This window comes from Chiloscyllium plagiosum, chromosome 26 (assembly GCF_004010195.1).
Source record: "Chiloscyllium plagiosum isolate BGI_BamShark_2017 chromosome 26, ASM401019v2, whole genome shotgun sequence".
Classification (NCBI taxonomy): domain Eukaryota; kingdom Metazoa; phylum Chordata; class Chondrichthyes; order Orectolobiformes; family Hemiscylliidae; genus Chiloscyllium; species Chiloscyllium plagiosum.
This window is the reverse complement of record NC_057735.1, coordinates 48,566,657-48,579,740: the sequence shown is the minus strand read 5'-3', so window position 1 is coordinate 48,579,740 and position 13,084 is coordinate 48,566,657. Positions and strand designations below refer to the sequence as shown.

The 13,084-nt window shown below is 42.9% G+C and overlaps 1 protein-coding gene across 3 annotated transcripts in view; it reads right to left on the bottom strand.

The window, feature by feature from the left end:
- LOC122563334 overlaps positions 1–13,084 on the bottom strand; it is a 29,183-nt gene that overhangs the window by 4,409 nt on the left and 11,690 nt on the right. For all 3 annotated transcript variants that reach the window (XM_043717075.1, XM_043717076.1, XM_043717074.1), the window contains exon 3: positions 11,415–12,119. In XM_043717075.1, coding sequence (XP_043573010.1) covers positions 11,415–12,119 — 705 coding nt within the window. The remainder of the gene's footprint in view (positions 1–11,414; positions 12,120–13,084) is intronic.

Below are 13,084 nucleotides of genomic sequence, written 5' to 3'. Positions count from 1 at the left end.
TTCTGTACATACCTCAAAGCCATCCATTCTACTTATTTGTGCCTCAGTATTCTCATCGACAACAATGCCCTGTTCCTGAGTGAATACTGAAGAAAAGTATTCATTCAGTGTCTCCCCAATCTCTTCCGCCTCCACACGCAACTTCCCACTACTATCCTTGACTGGTCCTATTCCTACCCTAGTCATTCTTTTATTCCTAACATACCTATAGAAAGCCTTAGGGTTTTCCCTAATCCTACCGACTAGGGACCTTTCATGTCCCCTCCTTGCTGCTTTTAGCTCTCTCTTCAGGTCCTTCCTGGCTACCCTATAACTCTCAATCGCCCCAATTGAACCTTCACGTCTCATCTTGAGATAGGCCGCCCTCTTCCATTTTACAAGGGATTCCAATTCCTTATTAAACCACGGCTCCCTCGCACGACCCTTTCCTACCTGCCTGACCGGTACATAATTATCAAGGACACTCAATAGTTGCCCCTTGAACAAGTTCCACATATCATTTACACTCTTGCCTTGGAGTCTACTTTTCCAAGCCACACATCCTAAGTCATGCCTCACTGCATCATAATTTCCCTGTCCCCAGCTATAACTCTTGCCCTGTAGTGCACACTTATCCCTCTCCATCACTAGAGTAAAGGTCACCGAATTGTGGTCACTGTCCCCAAAGTGCTCACCTACCTCTAATTCTAACACCTGGCCTGGTTCGTTACCCAGAACCAAATCCAGTATGGCCTCACCTCTTGTTGGCGTCTACATATTGTGTCAGGAAACTCTCCTGCACACATTGAACAAACACTGACCCATCTAACGAACTTGAGCTATAGCTTTCCCAATCAATATCAGGAAAGTTAAAGTCCCCCATAACAACCATAAATGGTGTGGTCTCTGTGGCAAAGCTATCAATCACAGTCCAATCAGCAACCTCATCCTCAAAGTTACAGAATCATGTAGTACAACAGTGCCCTTCAGCCCATCAAAAAACTAAATCTACATTAGTCTCACTTTCTAGCATTTGGCCTATTAGTCTTGAACATTATGGCACTTCAAGTGTAAATTGTCATTTCCTTTGAGATTAGGTATTCTTGCAATTTTGTCTTGATGAATCAAAGATGAAACCTGCTGTCAAAGGTTCTCATTTTTTCAGAAATACAAGGGGTTCCTAATTTACAATCATCTAACTTGTAAACAAAGAACAAAGAAAGTTTACAGCCCAGGAACAGGCCCTGCGGCCCTCCAAGACTGAGCCAATCCAAATGTACTGTCTAAACCTGTCGGTCAATTCCTAGCCATCTGTATCCCTCTGCTTCCCACCTACTCATGCAGCTGTCCAGATGCATCTTAAATGAATCTACCGTGCCTGCCTCTACCACCTCTGCTGGCAACATGTTCCAAATGCCCACCAACTTCTGTGTGAAATACTTACCATGTATATCCCCCTTAAACTTTCCACCTCACTTCGAAAGCATGACCTCTCATTTTGAATCCTTCACCCTGGGGAAAAAGCTAGTCTCTATCCACCCTGTCTATACCCTTCAATCTCCTTTTTTCTAGTGAAAATAAACCTAACATACTCAACCTCTCTTCCTAGCTAGCACCTTCCATGCCAGGCAAAATCCTCAAACCTTCTCTGCATCCTCTCCAAAGTGTCCACATCCTTTTGATAATGTGGCGCCCAGAACTGTACACAGTATTCTAAATGCAGCTGAACCAATGCCTTGTACAATTTTAACATGACTTGCCAGCTCTTATACTCAATACCCCGTCCGATGAAGGCATATTATATGCCTTCTTGACCACTCTATCCACCCATGCAGCAACCTTCAGGGTACAATGACCACTGATACTTACGAGCGCAATCTCAAACATGGATGTAATTTTCATATTCGCAATTCCTCCGCCTCTGCCGTATCTGCTCCCAGGAAGACTGATTCCACCACAGAACACACCAGATGGCCTCTTTCTTTAAAGACTGTAATTTCCCTTCCCATGCGACTGAAGATGCCTTCAAACTCTTCTCATCCAAGTTCTGCACCTCCACACTCAAACCCCACCCCTCCAACCGCTACTAAGACAGAACACCCCCACCAACCTCCGCAGAAACCACATCATCCACCGACATTTCCACCACCCACAAATAGACCTCACCACCAGGGATATATTTCCCTCCCCACCCCTATCCGCAAAGACCGTTTCCTCCATGACTACCTGGTCAGGTCCATGCCCCCCAACAACCCAGCCTCCCCTCCTGGCACCACAGGAATTGCAAAACCTGCTCCCACACCTTCCCCTCACCTCCATCCAAGGTCCCAAACCAGCCTTCCACATCCAAAGTTGCACCTGCACTTCCACACGTCATTTATTGCATCCGCTGTTCCCGATGCAGTGTCCTTTACATTGGGGAGACTGGACACTTCTCACAGAGTGCTTCAGGGAACATCTCCGAACATTTTAACTCCCCCTCCCACTTTGCCGAGGACATGCCCTCACGATCTTTGGACTTGTTCCAGTGGTATTCAAACACAGGAATACTGGATTCACCAAAGGAAGGCAGTAACTGACAACTACCAAGAGGTTTCCGCACAAATGATTGATCTGATACCAGGATACCATGTGGGGCTTACAGTCAATGTTAGTGACACTGAAGGCCACACTTTTCTAACAGCACATCATTGTCAGCAACTCTGGTGGGTCTGTCTTTCCATGTGATAGGACATGTTGTGCATCCTGATCCAGCAATAGTGATCAAAAATCTGGAACATTGGAGATTTCAAAGACTTTCTCTCCAAAATGTTGCAAATGGGGATGTTTGCTCATGTTTTTTGCTTCGTTCATAGGCCAGCATTTATTTCCTATCCCTAACTGACATTGAGAAAGGTATAGTGAGCTGCTTTCTCAGGGTGTTGAGACACCAAGTGTTGGTAGAGAGAGTTTTGACCCAGTGATACTAACGGAACAGTAATATAGCTTCCAAATCACTACACCAAATGAGCTTCGTGGTTCAGTACTACGATTCACCACCACTTTATCTAAGACAATAAGGAACATACAATTGATGACCACACCTGTGAATAAACAATCAAATACAGTGCTAAATTGGAATAGGCCACATTGCCAGGCAGAGAGAGATAACCTCACCTCCAAAGCTAAAGGTCACCCAATATCCAAACTGGCATTCAGCTTTAGACTGTTGCCAACATGCCTGCAGATACAAGGTGCCAGAAGGGCTTGCACAGCCACAGATCAGTAAAGCAATCTGTCCACCAACAGGGCAATGGCAGCTGCTGCTCTCTCAGGATAACAATATTTATGCCCCAATTAATGCCATTCTTGCCAGCACCTCTGCTGTTGCTTCTCAGCCAGTCAGCTCAGAGCAACCCCCCCACCCCCAATGGCCCAGACAGAAATGGGGCAATTTTATGGCAGAACTTGAAGGATCTGCTCAAGGTTTTGTGCAAAAGCATCTACAATTCTCCACACAAAGTACCAGAGTCAGAGTTTTATAGCAGGGAAAAAAGCTCTTCGGGCCACTGTCCGGACCAGTCTTTAAGCATCTATCTACTCTAATCCCATTTTCCAGTACTTGGCCCATAGCCTCGGAGCAATGACATTTCAAGTGCTCATTTAATGTCTTGAGGATTCCCATCTCTACCACATTTTTATAAAGTGGGTTCCAAATACCCACCACCCTCTGAGTAAAAAAATTCCACAAGTCCTATCTAAACCACCTCCTTATCTCAATTGTGCCCCTGGTTATTAAACCCCTCTCCTAACAGGACAAGTTTCTCCCTATCTACCTAGTGTTTGCCGTACAGAACTTTGTGCACCTCAATCAAGACTCCCATGTCAGCCTCCTCTGCTCAAAGGAAAGCAGCCCCAGCCAATCTAGTCTCTCTTCACAGAGCACGCCAGCCCAGACTACATCTTGGCAGACCCTCCTCTGCATCCTCAGACTAAGACTTCCAGTCACAAAAACAACTTTCAACCACAAGTCTCTGCTTCTTGCCACTAAGCCAATTTTGGATCCAATTAGCCGTGGGCACTTAGCTAACTCAGTCTTCTAGTGGAGTACTGTTTGTATTATTAATAGTGTTGCTGATAATGTTAGATGAGGATTTTCATCAAGAGAACACTAATGGTCTGCAATAATGGATTGCAAAAAAGTGTGTAATTGTGATCTAGGAATTCTTTTTTAGGGTAACTACAGCGCAGTGAGAAGGGCATTTTGTGAAAGGGCACAAATGGTAGCTGGATAAACTGTCCCTCCCTCCTCCAGTAATTTTCAGGTCATACAGGATGCAGCAGACCACTATGAAGTGCAAAGTTACTCTATAGCACATGCTGCAGGTCTCTCCCACTATCCAGACAACAAACTAGTTGTTTCAGGATGCCAATGTTCTGCTTCTACCACAAAACAATTATGTCCACCTATGGCTGGGTGTCAGAGCAGAATCATAAACCAGTGTGGGTAATCATCGATACCAAGGAGCCACCGAGTTCAACACGGTGGTTCAGATATGGTGAAATGACAGACTAGCGTAAGATTAAAGCATCGTGACTGTTGCCAAATCAGAAGGAGTTAATCATCATGACAACCTGACTTCAGTTGCACATCAACTGCACTTTCAGAGTGCAGCCTTGAGATTGAAGTATATTTCCCAAATGAGAGGGAGCATTCACAGACATGTTCATGAAATCAGAGGCTCTGTTCAGCATTAGGAAGTTCATTATTTGGAATCCTCATGTCTCCTCCATTGCCTATGTAGAAAACACAGAAGTACCTAAGTCTGTGCACAGGGCTTCAGTGGCCTCTTGGCAATGTCACCATTTCCTGCCTGGAAGCATCAGTTGATGTAGAAATCAAGGCCCTCAAGGATCTAGCAGCAGCTCAGAAATAATCCTACTCTGCAGTTGCAGTTTCTGTTCAAGGAAGTTATACAATTCTACAACCACTTCCTTTTTGAAACTCAACTGCTGCAGACACTGCTCCAGGTTGAGTGGCAGATAAGCGCTTTCTGAAGACAGGAGGTTTATAAGGCCTTTTTGTTGGGAGGCTTTCACCTTTTATCTTTGCAAATAGCTTCCCATTTTTGTTGCTGCCACACCACTTCTACATCCCAAGAGGAACTGCAATGTTATCCTCCATGACTGGGAACAACCTCTTCTCAGAAGCTTTTCTTATGCACCCCACTCCTTCCAAAGTGCATCACCACCCCTTCAGATAGAATGATCTTCTGTCAATTTTTCTACCTTTGCAGCAAACCAAAAGGAAGTCAAATGCACATCACCTGCAATTTATATGGTGATCCCTTTATACAATGGCAGTGAAGGTGTCAGTCTGTAGCTAAGAGACTTTAAATGAGAGAGTGTTAACAGGATAGACTGGTGCAACATGCACTAAACTATTGAGAATGGATGCTTTACCAACTTTTTTTCCCAAATGAGCATAGCAGCACAAAAACCAACAGTGCTAGAGCTGAATTTGCAATTGTGAAATCAGGGAACAGGTAGTAGAATGGCTAGAGAACAAAGTATAAAACAAAGTAGAGCAAAGATTAAGGGTAACTTCAGAAACTAGCAAAGAGGAAGAAGTGCTGTACCACAAGAATAGGAATTTGGACCAGTATTACTGCATTTCTACTAATGATTTTGGGCATGGGGATTGGAACTGCAAACATCACTGTATTAGGACATTTACTTCTTCCTAAAAGAGAATGCAATTAAAACACATTAATACACCTACAAAATGGTCATAAAATTGGCAAATTACATTCAATATACACAAGTGAGAGCGCATTTTAGTCAAACTGGTCACTGTGGTTTGGGATCAGATTTCTACAAATTGTATAAATGACTTGGATGAAGGGACTGAAAGTATAGTTGCTAAATTTGCTGATGTCACCATGATAGGTAGGAAAGTGAGATGTGAAGAGGATATAAGGAGGCTACAAAGCATTATAGATAGGTTAATTGATTGGACAACTATCTGGGAGCAAATGGGAGCATGTGGGAAAAATGTGGAATTGTCCATTTCAGCAGGAAGAATAAAAAAGCATGTCATGTAAATGAACAGATTGCAGAATTCTGAGATGCAGAGGAATCTGGATGTCCTCAATTACAAATTACAAAAGGTTAGTATGCAGGTACAGCAAGTAGCTAAGAAATCAAAAAGATTGTCATTTACCACAGAGGAATTGAACACAAAGGTAAGCAAGTTCTACTTCATTTAGATTAGATTACTTAGTGTGGAAACAGGCCCTTCGACCCAACAAGTCCACACCAACCCTCTGAAGAGCAACCCACCCAGACCCATTCCCCTACACCTAACACTACAGGCAATTTAGCATGGCCAATTCACCTAACCTGCACATTTTTGGACTCTGGGAGGAAATCCACACAGACATGGGGAGAATGTGCAAACCCCACAGAGGCAGTATAGAGGGCATTGGTGATATCTTTCTAAGTTCCAGTGAATGTAATAAAAGGTGACTTGATTGAAAAATATGAAGTCTGAAGGGAGGCAGGGTAGATATAAAAAGGATGTTCATTCTTGTGAATCTATAATAAGGTGTCATTGTTTAAAGGCAAGGACTTGCTATTTTGAGAGAGTTAGGCAAAATTCTTTTCTCAGAGGGTGACAAGTCTTTGAAACTCTCTTCCTCAAAAGATGGTGAAAGCATCTCTGGACATTCAAAAAGGTAAAAAGTAAAAACATTCTTGATAAGAGGATGAGGGGTTATCATGGTGAGGCAGGAATGTGGAGTAAGGTTAAGATTAGCCACAATCTTACTGAATAGCAGTGCAGGCTTGAGGGCTGAGACTTCCATATCTGCTCCTAATTTGTGGACCATAAAGAGGTTGGAAATAAAAGGGATTCCCCTTACTCCGTGATGAATCTTTGGAATTTTCTATCCCAAGACAGCTGTGGCGGCTCAGTCACGAACAAACTCCTAATAAAAGAGTTTGATAGGTTTCCAGATATTAAAAACATTGAGGGACCGTGCAGGGAAGTAGATTATTAGGAATGATTCCACTGAATCAAGGATAGAGCTTGAAGGTCTGAATGGCCTACATGCTCCTATTTCTTAAGTTCTTAGTGGGCGGCACGGTGGCACAGTGGTTAGCACTGTTGCCTCACAGCGCCAGAGACCCGGGTTCAATTCCCGCCTCAGGCGACTGACTGTGTGGAGTTTGCACATTCTCCCCGTGTCTGCGTGGGTTTCCTCCGGGTGCTCCGGTTTCCTCCCACAGTCCAAAGATGTGCAGGCCAGGTGAATTGGCCATGCTAAATTGCCTGTAGTGTTAGGTAAGGGGTAAAGGTAGGGGTATGGGTGGGTTGCGCTTCGGCGGGGCAGTGTGGACTTGTTGGGCCGAAGGGCCTGTTTCCACACTGTAAGTAATCTAATCTAAAGTTAATAGAGGATCAAAGGATTCTAGAGACATATAGACACACAAACTACAAAAGTGAAGGTTAATAAAGCTATGAACCAAAGCACTGGAGCCCATTATTTTCCACAGGGAATTAAAATCTAAGTACTACAGATCTTTAGTTAGGTTGCACTTTTGTAACACGCACTGAACCTTATATTTTACTAAGTGTATAGAGGCATTATTTTGGTGCAAAATAGATTTACAAAGATGATACCAGGACTGAAGAGATTGAACAAGTTGGTGCTTTTCTAAAAGGAGTACACTACGAGTGACCTGAGAGAGACCCATTTCCAAAATCTCTTCCTGCTCTCAACATTCTGAAGTATCAGCTCTCAACCAATTCTGTTCTCTTGAGCAGCCCCAATTTTCATCATTCCACCATTGGCAGCTGAAGGCTGCACTATCAATATCTTAATCTCTGCAATTTCCTTGCTAAACCGATCTCCCTTTATTTCTTTTAAGATATCCCTTAACCTGTCAAAAGGGACATTTTTGTGTTGCATCTGTGAAATTCAGACCTGGAAAACTTATACACAGACCCCAGTAGAAACAGGACAGTTCCATGCAGTGTAAACTTGGGAGTTGCTAATTGAATCTACAGCAAGTCTCTCACTAGCAGTTACATTGTAAGTACCCCCAAAAGAAGACAAATACAAAGTACCAGCACAGTTTGCTCCAGATGAGCTGTAAGTCATCATTTGCCGTTTGACCAAAAGAAAAACCATCTTCAGTTTTCCCTTATTTTCATCCTGTTGACCAAACAGCCTTCAATGAATCAAAGGGAAATGTAAGTAAGGGATTTTGAGTGAAACCAATCATCGCTCCACCTTTATTAACTGTTCCATCCACAAAGTAGCATATTAAACAACCCAATGTAGGGATTCTATCTAAAAAAAGTCAACTTCAGAGTAAGCAGTTTTCAATGAAAACTTGGCTTCATACTTGGGCTTTCAATTGATCCTACATTAGCTCCTTTTTGCACAGAAGACGACAACAAGCTCAAGAAAATATTATACATGCAAAAACATTTTAGATCATTCATTCCAAGGGCAAAATAGATATTAAAAAGTAAATAAACCAGCATAGGTATTTGACTCATCTTTGGCACTGATATCTACTTCACACACCAAAGTGGCGAAGCCAGGCATGAAAGGACATTGAAGATTATAATTTGTGCTTCTCTCCAACATGTAACCATCTGATCATAGGAGGAGCCCAACAGAAGCATAACAGCAAAATCAAAAATAAAAGTTAACTTGATAAAGAAAACAAGCTAGTCACAGAGGAAGAATCATATACTGAACAGGGAAATAAAAGATAGAATTTATTGATGGATCTAGACAGATAGCTACATGCAGAAGTGGGTACTGCAGGTGGAGATCAGAGTGGTGCTGGAAAAGCGCAGGAGGTCAGGCAGCATCCGAGGAGCAGGAAAATAGACGTTTCAGGCAAAATCAGTTTATCAGCCCTTCCTGAAGGGCTTTTGCCCGATTTTCCTGCTCCTCAGATGCTGCCTGACCTGCTGTGCTTTTCCAGCACCACCCCAATCTTGACAGATAGCTACATGCATTTCATTGAACGTTGATGAATGTTATAATAACCCATGATTTTTCTTCATTAGCTACACTCCACATGCCATCATAGCCTGTTTATTTAAAAGTCAGCAGATCAGCTATTTTACATAATGCAGACACCTCACCGCTGCAGTGCTAGCAATGACATCGTAGGTATACTGACAGCTGCAGGGGCAGGGGCAAGTACTGCCATTTTGCAAAAAAAGATATCCCCTCTGCCACTACACTAGCAAAAGAAATGTGCACTGCTGACATCATTAATATATGTATATGCACCATTCCACTGATGCCCAAAGAACCCTTGCCACCCTGCTTGCTATTACCCTAGTTATTCCACTCCCAGTTTCTCTCCTGAAGATGGTGAAGAGAGCAGCAGCATGGTGGTGAGTGGGAAGAAGGTAACGAGGGGTAGAGAGTGAGCAAACCACAATCCAGAATTTGAAATTATTTTAAACATCCAAAAAAACCTATTTCATTGCTTTTCTTCCCTAATGCAGGCAGCTCACTGTTGCAGTGCTGGCAGTGACATCACAGGCAGAGATTAATGGGTGGCAAGTGTGTCCCTACAGACAGCAGCAGCAAACACACTCTTGACAAAACAATGATCATCATAAAACCGGACGCTTGCAGAGGTAATTACCATGAGAAAGTTGCAACATGGGAAATGAAACTAAGATAGCCAAGATCAACATTCAAGGCACAGGGAAAATCTTTACCTAACGTTCCCATAAAATTTCATCATGGGCACCTTACATTGACCAGCAGTAGTGACTCTTTCTTCGAATTACAAAGGGGAATAAAAATCCAGCCTATCTAGAATGTTTTTGATATCATTATTACATTAATGCAAATATATTTGCAGCAGGGATGCGTAGGTTAGATGCATTAGTCAGGGGTAAATGTAGGGGAAATAGGTCTGGGTGGGTTACTCCAGAGGTTCGGAATGGACTTGTTGGGCTGAAGGGCCTGTTTCCCCACCGTAGGGAATCGAATTTATTTTCCATCTCCATAGGTAGTAGGTCATCAGTTGGGATGGTTTGCTTGACTACCCAATATTTCCATGTGGGAATTCTAAAGGGGAAAGTTTTGCTTGTTTATTCAGATTCTAAAATTAGCACCAAAACAAGGTGTCAGGATTTAACTGGATAATGCTTTCCCACTACAAAAACAAGAGTACAGAAAGAGAGCAATTCATTTTACCACAGTCCTGTCCAAGTTGGTCCAAGAATGGTCTCTGACAAAGTAATCAAAGTGGGGCATGTACCTACCTTCACCTTGAGGAGACTCCACCCATGCTCGATTCGCCACAAGATTGAGAGTTAAAATTGTTACTCTATGCAATAAACCTCTCAGGGACCAGTTAACCGTATATAAAAAGCACGCAGCACAGAACCTTTGTCCAGTGTGCGCCCTTGGAATACTTCTTTAATCTTGTTACAGACTGGGGTACACCCCACCCCAACCCTTGAATTGGTCAGAAGGGCAAATAATTAGGTGGGCTGACACCATAAAGATTTATTTTGTAAGGATTTATGATCTGGGATAAAAGGCTCATTGTTAACAGTCACCAATTAAAGCTTTTAAGTGGTCAATTAGTGACGACTCAAGGGCCTCATCCTATCACCAGCCCAATTAACCTTGCTCCTGGCTATCAAGAAAATTGGCAGCCCCTCTCATAAAATGACACAGCCTGCTTGCCAGGTTGGGGGTGCTCATATGCCCCAATCCTCACTGCAAGTCACCCCACAGCCCTTGTTTCTCTAATCTCACTCCCAAAATATGTCACATCCCTTCCCATCGTTCCGGGTCTTCAGCATTGCTATGCAACCAGCAACCTCAACCTTAAGTTATGCTGCCCTTCTCAGTCACTGCAGCCTCTGATTGGCTTGCACCTTCAGGCACAGTGAGGTGTCAGTGCCGAAGAAGTAATTGACCAAGAAGTCCACCAGGTGACAACTTCAGTGGCTGATTGACACTTTACTCAGTAGGCGCTCTCTGAGAGTCAGGCAATTGCTCACTCATTCCGAAGGATCACCACACTAAATTTAAAAAAAAAGGAACATTCTGGCCAATGTTCCGAATATCATTTTCCTTTGCACCTTTCTGGATCCAAACAAAGTCACAAGTACTCCAATCCTGATGGCAGAATTACTTACCAATCCATTCATTTAGAATACTATCAATTCCCTTCCTTTCCATTCTGATTGAATGGTGAATCATCGGCATCAAGAGGATACTACCACTGCTATACAACCAATAACAAACACTAAATTCCCAAAGCCTTGCAATCTTTCCACAATGAAATATGGCCTGATACGTTCTCACCTTCTCTAATTTCAGTTTCATCTCTCCCAACTTTCCCACACCACTGAATATTAAACAGATCACCATATTCCCAGTAAAAATACATACCTCTTTCCTCTTTCTTTGGCGTTTACTATGGTCTCCCTCTTCAGATTCAGAAAGAGGGTCCATCAAATCTGCTGAACTCGAACTCACAGCAGGGTCTGAATGTTCTCCAAATTCCACTGTGCTTGGTACGATGTTAGAATCAACACCTTCTAATCCTATTGTGACACATGTTTTGGAATAATTGTGACATTCTTCCAATGTTAGTGAACCAGGCTTCAAGATTGCTGGGTACTTCTCCAGTTTTGGTGGGCTAAATGCTCCAGACACAGCTGCATATTCTTGCAATGGAAGTTCTTTGCACAGAACCGGACATTCTTGGGATGCTATCACATCAGGCACCCTCAATGCATCCAGACCTCCTCCTAAATCTGCTTGGGCAGACTCCTTAAAAAGCTTTGGACACTCTCTGAATTCTGTTGGATAATGCTCTCTGATAAGCTCTGGACATTCCTCTAGTTTTGCTGGACCAGGCGCCAATGATTGTTTAAAATCCACAGGATCAGACTTCTTAGAGAATTTTGTAATGTATTTCATGCGACCTTCCAACCGACATCCTGAAATTTTAGTAAGATCAGTGCAAGATATTCTGTCAAGGCAAACTCTGACATCAGAATGGATTCCTGCTTTTAACAACAAGTCTCTGTCCTTAGAAAACCAAGGGTTGTGAGCACATTTTCCTGAAAGGAGATTTGACAATTTTATAACCTGTGAAAACAAGAGGCAAGAAGTTTAGTCAAAGAATTGAGTTAGAAAACATTACGAAATATACAACTGCCCCAAAATGTCTCAATAACCAACAAAAATTGAGTCATTTTAACAAACTAAGAAATATATTTCCCTGCATTCACGAAGACGTGTCATATTATACAGGGAAACAGCCAATTCACTCTTGCTATAATAAATGGCGATGAAGGGAGGGAAAGTTCATGGGCAGACAGAAATTCTGAAATGTAACAAACTATTTTCAGGCTATGAATTCAGCGGTTTGTTGACCCAATTACTCATACACTAGTCCAAATGAAAAGAATGAGAGCACAATGCAACCTAACCAGTGTAGTTTTACAGGTGCCCAAAATAAAGTGGCTGAGCTGCATTTTTTCTAAATAGCTTTGAATGAGCACCAGTATCCTTCTTTATTCTTTTATGGGATTTGGGGGTCATTGGCAAGACCAGTATTTATTGCTGTTTTCTGATTCCCCTTGAATTGAGATTCTTGCTAACGTCTTTTCAGAGTGCAGTTAAGAGTCAACCAGCGAGCGTGCATTCACATGTAGACCAAGAAAGGACATCAGTGTCCTGATTAATCAAATAGCGAGGCTGCAGAGAGATCTTAAATTAATTGAGGGGGGTTTGGGGTCCGGAGAGGAACAATAGAAGCTTACAAATCAAAAGAATGGTGCATCATTACAGGACAGGTATGTGGATAACAATACACAGAGTGAGACAAGATGATACATAGAACATAGAAGAATACAGCGCAGTACAGGCCCTTCGGCCCTCGATGTTGCGCCGATCCAAGCCCACCTAACCTACACTAGCCCACTATCCTCCATATGCCTATCCAATGCCCGCTTAAATGCCCATAATGAGGGAGAGTCCACCACTGCTACTGGCAGGGCATTCCATGAACTCACGACTCGCTGAGTAAAGAACCTACCCCTAACATCTCT